At 40.1% G+C, this 20,616-nt stretch overlaps 1 protein-coding gene across 1 annotated transcript in view; it reads left to right on the forward strand.

Annotated features, from left to right (window-relative positions):
• Positions 1-20,616, forward strand: part of Col6a5 (collagen type VI alpha 5 chain) — a 223,016-nt gene that overhangs the window by 137,047 nt on the left and 65,353 nt on the right. The window contains 14 exon segments of the mRNA XM_033759692.1: positions 1,364-1,980; positions 3,978-4,318; positions 4,423-4,504; positions 8,186-8,325; positions 8,878-8,970; positions 11,148-11,201; positions 12,976-13,047; positions 13,389-13,415; positions 13,653-13,706; positions 15,542-15,604; positions 16,248-16,313; positions 16,676-16,729; positions 19,816-19,851; positions 20,316-20,378. Of these exon segments, the coding sequence (XP_033615583.1) occupies positions 1,364-1,980; positions 3,978-4,318; positions 4,423-4,504; positions 8,186-8,325; positions 8,878-8,970; positions 11,148-11,201; positions 12,976-13,047; positions 13,389-13,415; positions 13,653-13,706; positions 15,542-15,604; positions 16,248-16,313; positions 16,676-16,729; positions 19,816-19,851; positions 20,316-20,378 (1,762 nt within the window).

A 20,616-nucleotide genomic window follows, 5' to 3' on the forward strand; every position in this document is an offset into this window, starting at 1 on the left:
GTCATTGTTCATGTCCTGGCTAGACATCTGACCCTATATCTCATTGGATCTCTTCAACTTTTTCTTCTTCTATTTCTCCTGGTGTTAACATATATCTTGCTGTTTTCTTATCTTTGTTTCCCACAAAACTGTGGTTTCTTGTTTATCACTGGGTCACCACCAATTTTAGCATATTACTAAGACTACATTATTGTTCAAGGAGTACGGGTGCTGATTTATTCTCATCTGCTATGCTTTCCTTTTGCATTAGATGCTGAGATGGGGTTTGCAATGCAAGATGCTTATTAGAGGATCCACACCTGTAAAATAAAGAGGGGAAGGCAAGATGGTTAGAAGTCAAAATAGTGATGCCTGCTCTACAAAGCTTTACGCTTAGCAGACAGATCCAGAGCAAGCATCACTTGTGAGAAATGTCCAGCATCAGAGCCCCTTCTCACTTCATCCCTGGAAGTAGACTGCCCAAGGAAGGGCTGTCTGTGGTGAGGCTTCCTTGGAGGTCTGTCTGGGCAGTCCATCTCTGGGTCTACCATGCTACTTTTACAAAGAGTTGCATGACAATAGGCAACCTATGGTCTCAGCTACCTTTAGGGATCACTTTCGTGCTGCTTCAACCCCAGCACCAGCAATAGATTTAGTTGGAATTAAGAATAGAACATTGTCCCTTGGTTTTGGGATATTTCCAACACTGAAATTCAAAAAATGATGCTGTGCCCTGTTTATGAGTCAATAACACTTGTCCCATGAAGTTTTAATTTTTAGCTTATGATACCAAAAGAAAACACTGCAGAAAATAAGTTCTGGATTTGAGGGTAAAAAGGATCTGGAGATCCCACTTATCAGCTCCACTCCATAGTAGTTTTGTGTTCTTAGGCAAGTGACCTAACCTCTTATTTCCATGTCTATATCTAGAAAATTAGAATAATTCCTCTTAAAGTGGAACTATATATTAATTATATCATTACATTTGAAAAGCACCTTAGCAATACTCAATACACAGGCAGCAGGAAGCACTAATAGTAAAAGGAGTACTGATAGTTTTACAGTTGTGCTGTTACCTTGACTTGGGTGGATGTTGAGTATGAAGAGACTTCCAGTCTGTGTAATTAATGACCTTTTAATGATATATTCAGACTATTCAAACTTCCTACTTTTTTTTGAGTAGCTTGCAGTGTCATTTCTAATAAATAATGCAAATAATTATACTTTCAAAATCCTCTATTATTATTTTCCTTTCTGCTATTTTTCCTTCTCTTTGAGGGCCAATAAGAAATTCTCCTTTCTGTTAACTTCTCTCAATTTGCTACTAATGTAAAGCAATTTAAGTATTTAGTAAAGCAATTTAAATATCAAAGAAAAAATTTAGACTGATTCATGAGGAAAGTAATTTATTCTTTTTTTCTGTTGCAGCCTGTGACCTTCAGGAAGCTGATGTGGTTTTCCTCTGTGATGGCTCTGACTCAGTATCTGATACAGCGTTTGTTACCATGATGAGTTTCTTGTGAGATTTAATCGATAATTTTGAAATTCAGTCTCAAATGAAAATTGGGATGGCTCAATATGGGAGCCGCTACCAGGAAATTATAGAGTTGAAAAACCATCTGAATAAAACCCAGTGGAAGTCAACAATTCAGACTGTTGCCAAGACCAACGGGCTTCCACAAATTCACTTAGGCCTTAAACATGTGGTCCATATGTTCGATCCACCCATTGGTGGGAGGAAAAATGCTGGCGTTCCTCAAATTCTGGTGGTTATCATATTTGGGAATCCTGCCTATAATGTTATCGATGCAGTAAAATCTCTAAAAGACCTTGGAATTTGTATCTTGGTTTTGGGCATTGGCAAAGTTAATAAAGAACAGCTTCTGCCAATCTCAGGCAATTCTAAAAAAATAATCACTTTGCAAGACTTTAATAAATTAAGGGATATGAATGTGAAAAATAGAATGGTTCGTCAAATCTGCCAGAGCTGTGAGAAAACCAGTAAGTGTTCTTTGTTTTGTTTAATTCACTTGCAACTTCCCATTTCTTTCAGTGTCTTAGGGACCAACTCCAGCAGAATATATATTTATAAGCATGTTTAGTGAGAAGAGGCCTCTCCTCTGCTTCCATTAAGTTCAGGATCAGCCAACTTTCCTAAAAGACAAGGAGAGAGTGCAGAGACTGGAGGGGCCTGGGCTGTGTCCTCCGGCCAGTCTCGTCCCCTCCCTGCAATCCAGTGTTTATGTTCCATTTAGTACCTGCATCTCAGTCTCCTATTTCTACCCTCTCCATTTCTGGTAGGCCTATGACCATACTCTGAATTCAGGAGGACATAAAGAAAATGAACATTTCCCTGATTGAAAATTTTACTATTTTAACTTTTAAAAACCATCTTGTAGGGACTTGTGTGTGTGTATGTACACATGTTTGTGTAGAGTGTGTTTTTTCTTTTAATGATGATATTCATACCATCATAACACCTTAAAGATTTAAATTGTTCTTAGAGATTTGCAAATCCAGAGAGCATAAATATAAACAGATATTAAGTGTGCCTGTGAGTGAATCAAGTAAACTGGAAAGCAATTAATGGTGAAGTTACAATTTAGCTCCAGCTGACATTTGCCATGGGGGACTCAGGTTCTGTCACTGTGGGTTTGGAATTTGGGAGGACAGCATATCAGGAAGTATTCCACATTTTGTGACATTTGCAAAGCACACAGAAATCTTCGGAGTGCTTCTGTTTCTACAGTCGTACTAAAGGAAGCTGCTCTGTCACAAAATATGTCAGTCTTTGTATGTGCTCCAGATCTTTTATGTCCCATTTGGGTGCTTAAGGGGAGGCAACTGACAGAGGAGGAAAGAGCCCTGGCCCTGGGGGCAGAAAGCCAGAGTTCTAATTCTGGAGCAGCAGCAACAGCCTCCATGAATAGTTGTTCTGTCATCTGGAAAATGAACAACTAGATAGGATCAAAGGTAACCAAAGGACAGTTTGCACATACAATGTGCTTCTTCTGTCCACAGACAACAATTTGCTAGCTTAATCATCAGCATTAACAAACTTAAGAGTTTACATTTTGAGAATGTAGATTTCAGGCTTCCTTTTGAGAACATTGAACCCACTTCCCACCTTGCTGTTCGTTTTTTTCCCTAGAATTCTTATATATGCATATAAGTAAACAGTTAATAGCAAATATTGATGTTAGACAAAAGTAGGTGCTTTTGAACATTTGAGAAGATTACTATCACAGCAATGCAAGGCAAACATTTGCATTTTTGTCATGGTGCTAGTACAGTATGAGTATTTTTTTATACCTTCAGGAACTGGAGTGTTTTTTTCCTCATGAGTTTATTGGTCCATTTTAGGTACACAGTACAGTTACATTCATCATTGGAATCTTGTACCTGTACATGACAGGTCTTGGTTCTCATTTTTTCCCCTTGTCCCTGCCCTCCCTTCACCCTCTCCTCCAGGGGGAGTGGGAAGGGGGGTGAAGGGAGGCCACCTGGCTGTCCTTTGCTGGAGCTGAGCAACAAACAGGCCCAGGTGGGCCATTGTTCTTGCCCCCACCTGCTTGACTGAGCTACATTGCCCATCCAGCCTCCATACCCATTTGCATGTGACCCCCGAAGAGCAAATGATCTGCAGAGCAGTTTAAATCTTTCATGTGGTTTGATTATGTGGGTCAGAATGTAATCCTTAAAAGAAAAACAATGCATACACACAGCCACTAAGCATGCGACTAGACGATGGTTTGAATTTCACCTATCTACTGGAACATGTAATATTTGAAAGGGGCCAGAGGAAACACCTGTGTTACATACTGGGAGAGCAGCCCGTAGCTTCCTTTTTGAACACTGTTGGGTACTAGGGATGCTCTAGTCTCAGCTCTGGGGCATAACAGCTCTTCTTTTCCGAGCCTTTCCTGCCTGCCCCTTCTGCTTGCCTTTTCTTATGCCTGTTTGCTCATTAACCTGTCCTTCTTTCCCTTGGTTTCCAGGTTGCTTTGTGGATGTAGTGGTTGGGTTCAACATTTCTACTCACCATCAGGGGCAGCCTTTGTTCCATGGCCACCCTCGCTTGGAATCGTACCTGCCATTCATCTTACAGGACATCACCTCCATCAGGGGAGTGAGCTGTGGGGCAGGTGCAGAGGCACAGGTGAGCCTGGCCTTCAAGGTGAACAGTGATCGAGAGTTCCCTGCCAAGTTCCAAATCTACCAGAGATCACTGTTTGACAGCTTGCTGCAAGTCACTGTCAGCGGCCCAACCCATCTGAACGTACAGTTCTTGGAGTCAATGTGGGATACATTTGAAGATAAATCTGCATCTCGGGGACAGGTATCCTTGTCACAGTCTGTCTCCCACTCCTTATTCTTTCACTTGTTCCTCCTCCCCGCTTTTGTCTTTACATCATCCCATTTTTTGCTTTCCTCTTTCTCTAGGTACTGCTGATCTTTTCAGATGGTCTCCAAGGTGAAAGCACCACAATGCTTGAAAATCAATCAGACCGTCTGAGAAAAGCAGGTATCACACTGAATATGTAAACAACAAAATACGGAATATGATGAACAAACCTCTATTCTTTCCCAGGTGCTCTAGATCTTAGGATCCTTTGGTTACAACAGGGGATGCTGTTGATTAGAGAGCCCCTTGATTAGTTCCCACAGATGTCCCCCAAATGCTGCAAATGCTGTGGCGAAGTGCTTACACCTGTGATTTTCACAGCCTGAAATGCATGTGGACATGCTTGGAATAAGGGTGGGGTTATACCACGCCCCATCTTTGTGGATGGGCCTATCAGTGATATAGAGATACAAAAGTCCAGCACCCGTGTCTGGGGTGGGTCAACTCTGGTACAATTTACACTCCAGATTTCCTCATGAATTAAGCCCGGGCTGAGATTTCCTGAGATACCTCCCTGCTCACAATTTCCTCTGATCTTTGATGCTTTTTAAATTTTATCTCAATAAACCACACATACCCCTGCGGCTCTCTGTGGGGACCCCGTCCCGCGGGGAATAGGAGGTGAGAGCCGCCTCTTATTCGTGGGTCATCAGAGGCCGATCCGATCTTGAATGTCTGTGGAGGAAATCTTTAAGAAGTTAGAGTACACGGCCCAAGTCTGGTTTCTGATCAAAGGCGCTTTATTGGCTCAGCAAAACGATTATATACTGTTATCCCAGGGGGAAGGTTCAGCAAGCTTATTGGACAGTTCAAACAAATCAATCACATGAGTCACTCAAGCATTTAACCATACAGCAATCAGTATTTTACCAAATGTGGGGAGGGGTAGGTGGGAAGGCGTACATCAGCAATTAACCCTATGCAATCTTTAACTTCACAATCCCTAGGGGCAAGTAGGACAAGGAAATACCACCTGCTTCCTGCTCCAGATCCCGTGACCCTGTGGTTAGCACAAAGGGCTATTTTTTCTGTAAGATTCCCTGTTTGCCCAGGGGCTAGACCTGCCATAAGTCACGTATGTAGTCTAGTGGGATTTTTCCACTGAGGCAAAGGCTAAGGTTGAGGGCAGTCATCTTATGCAGGCCCAAGCAGTCTCTCACATACCCCAATTCCTCTCTCAAATTCTGTTTCTAGGGTCTCTGACCTCCTTTTATTCCTGATTGTGGATGTGAAGGACGTTAGCATGGTTTTGGAAAAGCACTCTGCCTTCTTCACCTCTTGTCCTTGTTGTAGCTTTGAACTGGGTTGGAAGCTGAATGCAGAAGTTGAGAGGAATATACAGTGAAGGGAAACTCCACTGAGTGTCAGATGGGACACATTATTAGATACCGCCTGGGTAGAGCCCAGGCTGGCTTCTGGAACTCAGCTCCCACAGGCTTTACCTAGAGGCCACAAAGTGTTCTGTTTGATTTCTGGGCTGTGTCATTTTCCTAGTTTGGATCCCTTCTGCAATATTGAAGATATTCATCTATAGCCTATGAGGCTCTGCAGACTCCAGGCCAACTCCCTGAACTCACTCCTCACACTTAGTGTTTTAGGCACACAACTTCCCCTTCCTCCCCCAAAGTACTTTGTAGCCTCTTTCCTCCAGCCTCTTGTCTAGAGATCTGTCCAAGTCCCACCTGCCTTCCTCACCAGTTCTTCTCTTTATCTTTCATCTCTGGCTCTTTCCCTTGACCAGATTCCATTCTTTTACAATCAACTTATGCATCAGTTTCTCTAAGAACAGTCCACAAACCTCCAAGACTGAGTTAGGAGCTCCTTCTTAGGGCCTGTGAGTACCCCGATTTTCCCTCTTGGAACACCAGACCATAGACTCTGTGACAGGAAGGAGTATGGCTGCCTTTATCATCAGTGGGACAAAATATCCCATACCCATGACTTAAAGGAGAAGAGGTTTATTTTAGCTCATGTTTACAGCAACTGTTGGCTGGCTCCAAGGTAGGAGTGCTATTGCAGAACCTGGGCTCCTGGGTATGTCTAGAACTGGGGATAACTTGAGAACTGTTATTATCTGATTTAAAAAAGTTTTATTTATTTTTTATTTTAATCTTTGCTAGCACATATTTGTGGTAAATAATGTTTAAACTCCTTGGGTAGAGTTAGTACATGTATATAGTACATCTTAATTCCTTTTTTTTTCAACCACTCTTCCTTTCCTCCTCCCTTACCTCTATCTCTTGATCCTCTTCTACCTTGAAGACGATCTATCTCCTTACTTCCTAATATCTACTTTTTGCTTTGCTTTTTATTTATCATTTGGGATTCTGATGTAAGAGAAATAATGCAATATTTAAGCTTGTGTATCTAATTTACTTCACTGAGCATTATGGTCTCAAGGTGCATCCATCTTCCCAGAAATGACTCAAGTTTATCTTTCTTTATGGCAGAGTAGTGCTCTATTGGGTATAAACACCATACTTTCTTTATCTGTTCATTTGTTGATGAACATATAGGCTAGTTCGAAGTTTCAGCAATTTTGAATCATACTGCTATTAACATGGGCTTGCATGTATCACTCTAATATGATATCTTTGACTCTTTCAGGAAGATACCTGGGTCAAATGGAGTTTCTAGTTTTAGTTTTTTGAGGAATCTCCACACTAATTTCATGGTGGTTGTTCTAGTTTACATTCCCACCAAGAATGTGGAAAGATTTCTTGTTCCCTGCAGCCATGTCAATCTTTGTTATTATTTGATTTCTTGATGGTGGCCATTCTTTCTGGGGTAAGATGGAATCTCAATGTTATTTTAATTTGCATTTCTCTAATAGCCAATGTTGAGCATTTTTTCATGTATTTATTGGCCATTTATGCATCTTATGTATTAAACATATATTCATTTCATGTGCCCATTTTCTAATTAGGTCTTTTATTGGGGGGGTCTAATTTTTTTGAATTCTTTCTTTATTCTAGATAAAGGTCCTCTGGGAAATAGCTGGTAAAATTTTCTCCTACTCTGTAGGTTGTCTTTTCACTTGGTTAGTTGTTTTGTTTGCTTTTTAGAAGTTTTAAAATTTGGTACAATCCCATTTGTTAATTCTCAATACTATTTCCTATGTAACCAGGGGTTTGTTCAGAAATTCCTTGTGTACACCTATCACTTCAACAGTTTTACTTATTTTATCTTCCAGCAGATTCAGTGTTTCTATTTTAACATTTAGTTCTTTGATCCATTTTGATTTTTGTTCAGTACATGATGAGAGATATGTGTCTAGATTCAATTTTCTGCATGTGGATAGCCAATTTTCCCAGCACCAATTATTAAAGGCTGTCTTTGTTCCAATGCATATTCTTTGCCATTTTGTCAAAGGCCAAATATTTAAATGTGCTTGGGGTTGTTTTTGTATCCACATATCTGTTTTTGTGTTTTGGGGATTAACTTACACATAGGAAAATCTTCCTGAAGATGAACACTATACCTTCTTAAAAATTACTCAAATTGTAAGAGCTGTATCAAAATTGGTTGCAAGATATTGAACACAGTTTTCTACTAGTATTTTTCAATAGATTGGCAAATAATTATTCTTGAAAACTTTTTCTCAAGGGATTCCATGCTAAAGACAGAGGCTAGAGATTGATGCATATTCAGAAAAGGAAAATCTTTAAGTTCTTTTTATGTCCTATTTTCTCTTATGTTTGTTTTTCTCTATTTCTGATTCTCTGAATAATGTTCACCAAGTAAAATGTCTTTTTCCTGTACAAACCCTTGAGTTTTATGCCTGTAATTTTTACTAAATAGGACTTGATGCTCTGCTGGTGGTAGCTCTCAACACAGCTGCTCATGATTTTTCCAGCTTTGAATTTGGAAAAGGATTTGATTATAGGACTCACTTGACCATTGGAATGACACAACTAGGCAACATGCTGTCACAATACCTGGTGAGTTTTTTTTAAAGTCTAGCTATTCCAAATGTCTTGAGAACTAAATTGAACTCTTGGTATTTCCAAACACTGCCTTTGTGCCACTGAGTTAAGTTCATGGTCATAGCATATAAAAATGAAAGATTAGAACATCATATTTTGGGTTTTTTGCATATCCCTTAATTCTTTGTCATCTCACTAAATGAATGCATAGGGACCCAAAGACAAGTCAGTCCCTAGTCTAGAAAACTTCCAATAGTTTATGCTACAGAAGTTCCTGTTTTAGGAGACTGTTAACTAGAATCAAACTTGGCATGTGGTGATTTATGTGCTTGGTGTCTTTTCTATAAATAAGGTCATTTCTCTTGGAAAGGAGATGTTGTCCACACAGTTTTAGTCTGCTACCTTCTCTGCCATTTTAAGTAAAAAAATCACCTTTTATTCCTTGCAGCCTCTTATCCAAAGAAAAAAGATGGGCTTACAGGTGGTAGATTATGATTTGTATGAATATGATTCTCATGTAATAAAATTCCTGACAGTTGTTGCTCACTCAGCTTTGCTTTTTTTCAGGGAAATATTGCAGAGAGGACTTGCTGCTGTACATTTTGCAAATGCCCAGGGGTTCTGGGATCTCATGGAACCCGAGGACTGCAAGGTCTTAAGGTACTATTGAGTTGTAGCACTATTTTCTCTAGTGTGCTTTGCTCCAGCATGGGTAGGACTGAGACTGAGTAGTTAAATTTGTAATCTTCACTCAATGTCAATATAACCACTCTGGGCATTTCACATGACTTTTTTGGTTAGGAGCCAATTCAGAAGGGGTCACTTTTGATGCTGCTATTTAGATTATTCCTCTTTGTTTCCATTTTATCTTTTTTCACATTTTTTCTTTTCCTTTATTTTCTTTCTCCCCCTTCCTACTTCCTCTTTAGCCATTTTCTTCCCATTTCACACTCTCAATTATACCATATGAACCTTATTTACACTTTTAGTTTTTCACACCAGAGAAACTATTCAGTATTTACTCAAGCGTGTTCTGTTTATTTCACTTAAGGATATGGCCTCAGTGTGCATCCATTTAGCTATACATATTTCTAGTTTTTCATGTTTTATGGCTGAGTAGTACTCTATTTTATAGAAAAAGCACATCTAATTTATCCAGTGTCCAGTTTATGGGCATTGGGCTGTTTCCAAGTTTTAGCTAATACAAACTGCTGCTATAAACATGGGTGCACATATATCACTGTGGTATGATTCTTTTAATTCTTTTGGAAAGATACCCAGCAGAGGGATAGCTGGGTCAAAAAGTCTTTGTAAATAGGGAAGGGTGAAGGGGTGAATGGAGGGCAGGGGTATGGGGAAAATAAGAACCAAGACATATCATGTAAAGGCACAAGATCCCAATGATAAATGTAACTGTATTGTTTGCTTTAAATGTACCAATAAACTTAACAGGGGAAAAAAAAGAATATTTCTCTTTCTCCTATGTACCCTTAGTGGCATTGCTTCTTGGTTTTACAATTTGCACTTTTATATTTGCTGTAGACAGTTTGAAAGGTGTTAGCAGAGAGAGTTGTGCTTCATCAGCAATGACATGAGATTGAAGTTCAGAAAATCATAGTATTACAGGGTCTTTAAAGTGACAAACTTTAAAAGATCAATTACATAGCAATAAAATCAATAAATATATTGGAGTTTTTGATGAAATATTCTATTTCAAATGAATGAATTAACTACAGCTATACAGAAAAGCACAAATATCTTTCATGAACACAGTAATGGCCTAAAGAAGCAAAACACAGAGTATGTATGAATTCCATTTAAAGAAAGCTTGAAAATAGACAAAACTGAGCTTTAGCATGTAGGAATGAATACTTAAGTGGTGAAGTGCTTTAAGAAGTTAAGAAAATGTTATAAGCTTTAGGAGTGCTGTCCTGGGGATGAAGTGGTGGTGGTGGTAGGAATCAGGCAGATTGTGATTGTGGTGAGCCCTGTGCTTGAGATAATGTCCTAATTCTTGAGGAATATGCAGATTTTACATATAATAACTGTAAATTACTATATAAAATTCACTTTATAATATGTATTTTATATCATATTCATTTATATACCTTTCAAGTGAATTTTTGATATCCCAATGGAAAGGTCTTTATTTTCAAAAAATGAACTATAGTACTTGCTCATGATTTCTGCATCATCTATCCTCGTAGAAGGATAATTTACATTGAACTTTTTGCAGTGTCGTGATATTTTGTTTACTGAAATCTCTTCTGTTAAGTCAACAGTGGAATTATGTTTTGGGAGCACAGCCTCCCTGGTGCACTGAATAGACAGTTGGGATCTGTGCTCAAGAGTGGGAAAAGCAGACCTCAGATAAAATCTTTGCCACAAAGCAGTTCAAACGTGTGTGGCAGAGGGAGAGATGATACCATCTTGTTGTTGTACTTGTTCTTCCTTGAGCTCTCAACAACAACAAAAAAAAGCAGAGGAAAATAAAATGATCTCTTTGCAATTGTGTTTGACTTTCCTGCTAAAAGGACTTTACAGCTGTAAAGGATTGACTTTATAGCTGTCTTCTGTGCAAACCCCTTGGGCACAGGAGTGGCCCTGTGGCTCTCACCTGCAAAGCAGTTTCCAAGGGTTACAGTCACCTTCTGCAGAGATGAGTGCAAGAACAAAAGCTAGCTTTTGATGCTGTCAGACTCTTCCTAAAGTCACAGCCATATCTGCAAAAATGCAAGCACACTGAAGGGAGGAGATTGTATAGAATGCCTCAGAACTCTGTGAATTTGAATTGATGAAGGAACAGCTAACATGCACTTTTCTTTCTTTCCTTCCAGGGCTCTTCAGGTCAGAAAGGCAGCAGAGGACACAGGGGAGAAGACGGGGACCCTGTAAGTTTTGCGATTCCTTCTCCCCCACCTATACTTCCTGATTTTCTTTTTTGGGAAAAGCTTTGCATTCATACAGAAGTGGTAGATGGAGCTCTGTTTATATTTTTATTTTTAATAGTGTTTTAGGGAAAGACATTTCTTCTTTTTTCCTTTTTTCTTGTCTGAATCATGAGGCACTGAGTAAATTCAGGTTGGGTTGGGAGCACCAGTTCACATATGTGGCATGTGTGTGTCAGGGCTGGGAAGCTGGACATCCCCCTCTTTACCCTAGGCAGGATGCAGCAGGTTACCTGTTAGGAAGCTGCCTTTGAACTGAAACCCAGTACTTAATAGAAGACCATAGGCCAAAGCTGGAGCATCCATCCCTCTAATGGCCAAGGCATCTCCCAGGTGTGGCTTCATGACCACAAGTTACAACACAGAGGTTTGTGGATATCAATCCTTGATCCTAAAACTGAACTTTCCCTTGGTTCATCAAATTATGAGTGGAATCTGGAGGGATTGAAGGCATTTGTTTGGCTCTATTTGGGGTGGGAAAATTTCAAGAAGCTTCTTGACTGGATCTCTGTCCTCTGGAGTTAAGGGAAACTCCTCACCTGGGCAGCAAGTTTATCAAGTATAAAGGCCAGACTCTGGAATCAGACTGCCAAGGGTTGACCTAGATATGAGATCTTGAACAAGATACTTCTTGACTTTTGTTTCCTTCTCTGTAAATGCTTATAAATTCCTCTAGGGCCCTAAGGCTGACCTTGTTTGCAAAAGTCAGTCACCTGGTACCCTCAAAGGGTTCTTGGAGACCATCAAGCTAATATGGGAGCACTTTTGATGCTGGGAATAGCATTATCCATCTGCCTGGCTGAGGACTTGCAGCTGGCTGGAAGTCCAGACAATTAGAAGTTGTAGGGATTAGGTACCCAGAGCAAGTTGTGGCCTTGGGCAAGACAGAAAATAACCCTCAGAATAAAGCAAGGCAAGGAAAAGGAAAATCACTTATCTTTCTCATTAGGAAGGAAAAAATCAAGCACATTGATAATTGCAGCATGACTTTATTCATACTTCAAACTACAAACTATGAGCATCTGTTATGCACCCAGACTTGAGCCAGCACAAGCTTGCTATGTGGTGGTGACAGAGACACTTGGGGTCTCTGTCCTTAAGGAACACACATTTTTCCCCTAGAGATTCATTTTATTCTAGCACTTACCTGCATTTAAGTATTTCCTTGGAGAAGCAAGTGTGTTGGGAGTCACCCACATCACTGACCCTGAGGACATCACAGTGGCTGATCTGACTTTGTGATTTCTAATCTGGTGTCCTCCCATCAGGACTGCCACTACTGCCTTTGTGCTCTTACTCCATCAGCTGTCTCTGCTCAGCTCCAGGTCACTGGCACAGACTTGGTTCTGTAGGCAGGCAGTGCTGTCTTTTTCAACACAGCATTAGTACCCTGAGCAAGATGTCAGGACCAACACAGTGATTACTGGAGTACTTAAGAATGTGGCTAGAAAGTGAAAAGACTTCTGAACTTCTGGCTGCCCTGTCCAATGTGGAAGTGAGGTGCCTAAGCCTGTCCTGTGTGGACTTGTGACCTTGGGTCTGTAAGGAAGCCCTGAAGTCTGACTAGGAGAGTGTATAATATAGGGGGAGAGAGATTTAAATGAACAAGATTTGCTTGGCATTCCTGTATGCTGTCGCTCAGTGCTCTAAAAACAAATTTCTGGAAGCTTCTGACAAAAGATTCACTTTGAATATGTGTTTGGATCCTTTGTCTTAGGGAAGAAGAGGAGCAATTGGACCCCAAGGAGACAGAGGGATTGCAGGATGCTCAGGACAGCAGGGTCAAAAAGTAAGGAAGGCTCTGTTGGAAATGTTACTTTCATTTCCCTGTAACTTTATACCCCTTCTCCTCCAGTCCTTCCCTCCCTTGATTTATCTTGCATAGATCTTTTCTTTCTCCAGTTACATCTATTAGTTCTGTTGTCTGGATATTAACACTGCTTCTTAATAATCTTAAGGAGTCTTGAGCATTAATTAAAATCCCATCTCTAACTCCTTTGCAGATGGATAGCCAGAAACAACTAAAGTGACACACAGTCAATCTCTTTAGGGAGGCAGCTTCGTCCTGCTGCAGCCTGCAGATCAACATTGTCCTTGATACATTAATGACAGATATTTAATATTTTTCAGGGAGCCAAAGGATTTTCCGGATATAAGGTATCGTAGTTTCTTCTCCAACAATTTTGATTTCATGGTGGGATTAGTTTCTCAATAAGTGTACATCAGAGACCTCCCTTTACCTGATGGCCATCTGTCACGTCTCAGGGAGAACCAGGCTATGGTGGGGTTGATGGAATCGATGGGGAAGAGGTGAGCCATTTTTCTTCAAGCTATAAATCCATCATGAGGTTGACTATATTTTTTTTAGCTGGGAATTTTCTTATCTTCTTTTAGGGATTTCATGGATTTCCTGGGAAAAAAGGAGAAAAAGGTGATCCAGGATCTCAGGTAACAGTTCAGCAAAGAAAGGGAATTTGATGATGGAGACAGTCCTAATTGTGTGTGAGTGGTTAGCAAGGATAAACTGACAGTTAACTTAATCACATAATTAGGATCTATTACTGACAAATAGATGCCATATTCCTGTTTAGGGTAAATAAGTAACTATATAATTTTCAAGAATTTCCAGCTAGAAAAATTCGAACCATGCAAGGTTCTTCCATGATCATGTTTTTTCAGAAGTCTGCAAATGAATGCTTTAGCCTTTGTATTCTCTTTAAAGCATCAGGCAAAAATTAAAAGCAAAAGAAAGTAATTCTGGTGGTCCTGGTACAGCAAATCATGGTGAAATATTTTTATTTTGAATTTTTCTCAATATGCATTAATATAGGCTTACTTGATTCCAAGAAGTTCTACTTTTACATTCTGAATGATTTATTTATCAAATATTCTGTTGTGTGATAAACTCCAAGTTATGTGATAAAGGATCAGAGATGGGCTACACAGTCCTTGTTCTCAAAGATCCCACAGTATATCTGGGGGAGACAGACACATCAATAGTATGACTAAAAGACTACAAGAGGGTCCACAGAGGGGCAGCTGTCTCATCCTAGGGGAGGAAAGTGTCCAGGAAGTCTTCTTGGGGAGAATGATCCTTGAACTGAAGGTGAACAGCAATTAACAGAGCAAAGATGTAGAGAGAGCGCATTCCAGACAGAGGGAACCTGGGAGCCGACATGAGGCTCTGGGGCTACAGCAAGTTCTTCTGCTAGAAGGAGAATAGAAGTACAGGAAGAGGGAGATTAGGTTCAAGAGGTGGTAAGAAGTGGTTAGAACAGCATTACTGGCTATGGGGAAGAGTTTAGCTTTTATCCATTAGGCCATGGGAGCTTTGACAGATTTAATATGAAATTTGAATTTTAAAAAGATTATTTGGCAGTAGTATGGAGAGTGTTGGAGATGACACGGATACAAGAAAGGATGAGAGGTGTAGTGATCCAGGCAAGGAAGGATGAAGCCTTCCAGTGGAGCAGTGCAGTGAGACTGGGCATGAGACATTATGGTCCTGCCAGGCTTGGGAACATGGGGCACCTGGGGAACCACAGGGGCACTTGCTGTCAGGGTCATGCAAAGTGAGTGTATCCCTGCATTTTACATCCTAGAAGGCTCTTGTGACTCACCCTAGCCCTGGCTGTGGGCATTAAGATCTGCAGATCAAGCTAATGGGACAAGGGGGAAATGGAGAATCAGTCCAAATTCCCACCAGGTTCCTGGCTTGGGTTAGGGTTAATTGGGAACAGTTGGATTGAGGTAACTATGGAGCATCCCTATAGGAGTTGCTGGTAGAAATTTAATTATAGACAGCAGGAATTGTTGGACTGGTGAGGATGTTCCATATAGTAGCCACTAGCCACATGTGATCATTTAAAATTAAATTACTTGAAGAATTCCAGTCTTCTGTTGCATTCGCCACATTTTAAGTGCTCAGTAGCCTCACTATGGCTTTTGTAGCACCCTTAATGGACAATGCAAGTACAGATCATTTTAATCACTGCAGAAGTTCCCCTTTTCCAGTTTTGCACCTTCACAACTGATATCTTGACCAGGGGCTTAAAATTGACCTTGAGAAGTCTAAGGGAATCTGTCTATGACAGAAGACTGTGCAGCATTTTATCCGATTATTTTCTGCCCTACACAAATGTGTGGGTAGACACACACACATGCACGTAAACGCGCACGCACACACACACACACACACACACACACACACAGACTACTTGACATTTTGCACCATTACAAAAGTCTCTTGCAGGCTAACATAGAAGCTTATTTTATTTTTTCAGGGCAACCCAGGTTCCAGAGGTCCCACTGGAAGAGATGGAGAAAAGGGCTTCCTAGGGGATCCTGTAAGTTACCGTTGCTCACTTGGCTCCGAATCATACAATTGCGCTGTTCCTAGCTCCTTTCTTTTGTGCCTCCTGCTAACCTGTAGGCAAATGTTAGTCCTGGGAGTGGGGTAGTATGTGTTAGCTGAGGCTTCTTTGAGAAACATTTCTGTCTGTGTTTGATCTGACTGGGCTGATTATTTGAAAGGTTAAGAACTGGGTATTAACAATCCTTCTTATTAATCCTTAAGGAGTGTTGAGACTTTCAAGTTTCTTTGGGGAAATTTTTTCATAATTTTTTTGTTAGAGTTCTAATCTTTAAAATAGAGAGAATCTCTATTTGTTGACTCAATTGTAGAAAAATTGTATGGTACTTGTGATGGAATGGCCTGATGATATTTGGACTATTGCATCAGTGGAACTGCTTTTATAGGGAAAGTTATCATGTAGCAAGAACTCATAAATCTTCATTAATCACCAGATCTCCTTCAAACTGGATGAAATTTTGCTTTAAATTTTTCAAAAATTCTGAGTTTCTAATTGGAGAATTTTCTTACACTTTTTATCCTATAACCTACATTAGCTTGTTACTTGAACATTGTATCATTTTGCAAAAGAAATTCATATTTCTGGGGTCTAAAATACTTTAAAAATCTTCTTCTAGGGTAACCCAGGACAAAACAGTAACATCAAAGGACCAAAGGGCTCCAAAGGAGAACAAGGAAGACAAGTAATCACATCTACTTTACTTTATATGAATTAATTCCATTATTGACTAAGTAAATTTAGTGAAATATATAACCCTCTGTAATTGAACAGGCACCTTCAAGTCTATGTTTAAGAAAGACTTAATATCTTAAAATAAGTTATATCTTCAGTAGGCTATGCTTCTACAAGAAAAATCTTTTCTTGAAGTGATATTGTTTGGGAAACAGTGCACACTGCAATGCCTTGTTTTCTTTAATGACTGTCCAGCCAAGTGCTAATATAAAAATAGTTGTAGCATGGCACTTTCATGTTTGATGCTGATGCTTTCATAATTTACTTCGGATCTTTTATCTTAAAATCTTGGGGGAACTTTTGTGTTTCTAGGGTAGAACTGGACATAAAGGTACACGAGGCAGTCCTAGCTCCAGAGGAAGAAGGGTAAGCACCTCTACACCCTATCACTTAAAGATGATGCAGAGGCATTCGGATTATTCGTTGTTGCAGAGGTAGCTGGTCCAGGGCTGATACATCTGCAGGGGTTCTGAGTCTTGTCATTGTTGACATTTTGAACCAGAGAGTACTATTTTGTATCTTGCAGGATGTTTAGCTGCATTCCTAATCACTACCCACTGGATGTCAGTAGCACCACACTCCCTCCCTGCCCATTTGAGTCATCCAAAAATGTCCTCAGATATTGCCAAATATCTGTGGGCTTGGGAATGGAGGAAAAATCACCCTTGGATGGGAACCACTGTGATACAGTTCCCCTTTCCCTATCTACCTTCCAGATGCTTTTTAATGTCTTTGAAGACAATCAATGAGCATAGCTTAGCATCTGTGAGCTACATAAGAATATTATGAACCAGGTAAAGACCATATAGTCTTTCTCTTTACATGTTGCCAATGGGAAGAGGAATATCAGATAAATTCTTCCTAAATGGACCAAAACACTGGCCATCTCAAGGTCCTAGGATAGCTTTATAGCATCCCATATGATAAATAGTTCTATCTCAGCAAAACAGGGATATTGAACTTTTCATATTTTAAGGAACCATTAAGAAATCACTTTTTGCTTTGTGGACTCCTGAAGCTAGAGATATTTATGATGTTAGAAATGGTCTTTATGTGCTCATGCTGGAGCACAATAAAAGAGAATAAAATACAAAGTCCTAGATTTGGCCTTGAGTTTCTTTTTTTTTTCCCAAGAAGGAACTAAAGATTCTTGGCTTTCTTTTCTGTGACAAATTTGGAATCTTCTCATCAAATGAAGGCCATGGCCAGCTGCCTTCTCTCTGGGATAGATAGTAGAAATACTGTTCTGATCCTTTTTGCCTTTGTTTATCTTGAATCCCAAGTTCTGAAGGAAAAGGGCCCACAGTCCAATGAGAACAGCTTCCCAGTGCTTCTGCTAACATTTTTGGGACTTTTCCCTCTCCTCTACTTGTGAGAATGAAAATGTTCAACAGAGGAAGCCATTGAGCAACAAGATGAACTGACTGTTATAAATTTTAAAGATAAATATGTCTTGTTGGTTTAAGATAAAATACTTTTAGTTTAAATAATTTTAGAACTGACACATTAATTGGGAGCTTTTAAAAGAGATACCAGGAGTAGGGTAGGGATTACTTTGGACACACTAGCCAGTGACTTCCAAGTCACTCACTGACAAGAGGCTCTTAGCACCTCCCCGCACCTTTTTCTCTCTTCCCTGCTGATCTCCTTGTAACTTCTTTTATTCTGAAGTAAGCAAGATAGTATTGAAACAAAACAACGTTAAGTTTTCCTCCCCCCTTTCCATACCTTTCCAGTGAAGGATATAATTTTCTCTGATGGTCAGAGCACCTAAGCTGGTAGACAAATTCCAAAGATACAACTCAACCCAAGACATTACCTCCTCTGGGGCACAATTTCAATTTGTGTATCTTAATTGTTGTACCAGCTATTGCCAAAATGATGGCTCTACACATTGAAAACCATGCTTGAAACTGCATTGAAACTCTTTATTTTTTGTCTATATGCATAAAGAATCCTGGTAAATGGTATTTATGCTTCTGTAGTAACTATTTTGTGCCATATCCTCATCAAATCACTTTTAAGCTCCACAACATACCTATGAGGTAGACACTAGGATTGCATCCATTTTACAGATGAGAAAATCAAGGAACCTTAGACAACATGCTGACCAAGGTCACAATGGCTAATAATTGGTGGAGCTAGGATTTGAACTCAGACTGCTACTTCAGAGTCTAGGCTCCGAGCCACTTTGGGTAAGGTTTATTGTGCCATCCATGCCTTAAAGAGCAGGGCTGAGAGCAAGAGTACCCAACTTCTCAGGTTATATTTCTAACCAGGCCAACATTGTGCAATACTATCTATTACACAAAATAAATATTATTTTATCTGTGCTTTTTAGTACAGATAGAATTGTAAAAGCATGGAAATAGCAGCCCCAAACTTTGCTTTCTTTTTAAAAAATTAATCAATTTTATTGGTACATTTAAGGTATACAATGTAATTATGTTAATCATTGGAAATATGCCAAGGGGCTGAATCTCAGTGGAGAAGGTCTAACCGTTTTGTGGAGCTGCAATTTGGTCAATTTGTTTATTTTAAGGAATTTCAGGAGGTGGACAGCTGAAAGAAAACAGCAGTTCTGAAAATAATTTTCACCGAACACATGGATAAATATATTGCTTTAAGTATTTATTTTGTACCTAAAGTAATCACAATTGTTTGTCACAACACACAGTGAGTTGGTGATTCTGAATGTCACAGCCTTCTGAAGGGAAAAGAGAGGTATCCAGAGTTTGTTATTTTAGTTTAGGGGACATGAGGTGAGGATCTGGGGTCTGAATGGTCCATTCCAGTTGCCTGTCCTCTAGAAGGAGAGGGTGTGATACAAATGGCCCCAGATAGAGGTCCTGAGTGGCAACAGGAACTGGCTTATGGTTGGGCACAAACAGGTGAGGTCTTGTAGGATCAGCCTGGCTCTTCCCCGATCAACCCAGTGGTAGCATTGTATCACTGCCCAGTGGAGCAAACCACCAGCCATTTCCTCCCTATAGAAATCCACAAGGACAAGCTCTGTGAGCCCCTGGGTAGCACTGTAGCTAGAAATTTCCTTTGTGCCCAAGACATAACTAAGAGTCCAGGGCAGAGGGAGAAGGATATACTGCCGTTGTCTTCCTGTGGGAAACCTCTGCTTAGCAGACTGTGTTTCCTGAGTTTGCTGTAGAAGACAGTTTCTTCAGCATAATTTGATTCTCCAAACAGCCTCCTGGGTAATTGTTAGGGGTTTTCAGACTAGAGCTGAGTCTGTAATGACTTTTAGATTGGTTTGCAATCAATCTCCAAATGTTAGCCTGAAATTAAGCGCCCAGTGTGAAAACTTGTTCATGAAAAGTGCCTGAAGGCAACCCTTTCTGTGAGCTGCTCATTACTTATGTCAATCAGGGAATGAAAGAGGCTAGTGTACCTCAGGCCCTTCATTTAGATGCACTGACACTTTGCCCTTTCTCTTCCAGGGAATGGAAGGCCCCAGAGGGCCTCAGGGGGCCTTGGTAAGTGACCTTTATTTCCTGTCCTCTGTGGCAGAGAGGACCAAGTGTGGATGGTAGAGGACCTGTGTGGATGGTGCTGGGAACTTTTGACAAGATGTTATAGGAAGTGTCCATCACTGGATGTGATCATCACTGACCAGTGGGAAATAAAGCTACCATCAACTCAGCTTGCAGAACAGGGCAGGTCTGGCCTAAGGCAGATATATTGTAGTTGAACAGATGTGCGGAGTTGAATGTCTTGCATTTGACTGACTTTCCTATGTATGGGAAATCAATGTGTAAGAGAGTGAAGTTTCTTTTTATTAGGGTGAGGAACAAGTTTGTGTCCATTCCTTTGATTTAGACAGTATGAAAGAGTAAAATCCTAGGCAAAGTAGTGCCTAAGTCTTCTGCAAATAATACAAAGGGAGGAGCTATGTGTAAACTATGAAGATAATCTTAACACTAACACTCTTATTCCTCAGGGGGAACCGGGAAGTCCTGGACCTCGAGGTGCACAGGGAACTGAAGGATTACAAGGCTCACAGGTGTGTTGGATTACTTCCTAAATAAAGGCAAATAATGTGATATTATTCTAATGGGAAGAAGGCAAGTAGCTTTGCATAAAAATTGCTAAAGGAGAGATTCTTAATCTGTGTCCCTCTTATACCATATTCTGCATTTCTCATCAGGGGAAAGGGTGTGTTTGTTCCATCAAACTGCACCAACATTTACAGATCACTGAAATGCCTTTCCAAACTAAAGGTGTGCTCTTGTGATCACCTG

The sequence above is a fragment of the Fukomys damarensis genome, unplaced genomic scaffold, assembly GCF_012274545.1.
Source record: "Fukomys damarensis isolate Sample0158 unplaced genomic scaffold, DMR_v1.0_HiC HiC_scaffold_37, whole genome shotgun sequence".
In the NCBI taxonomy this organism is placed as follows: Eukaryota; Metazoa; Chordata; class Mammalia; order Rodentia; family Bathyergidae; genus Fukomys; species Fukomys damarensis.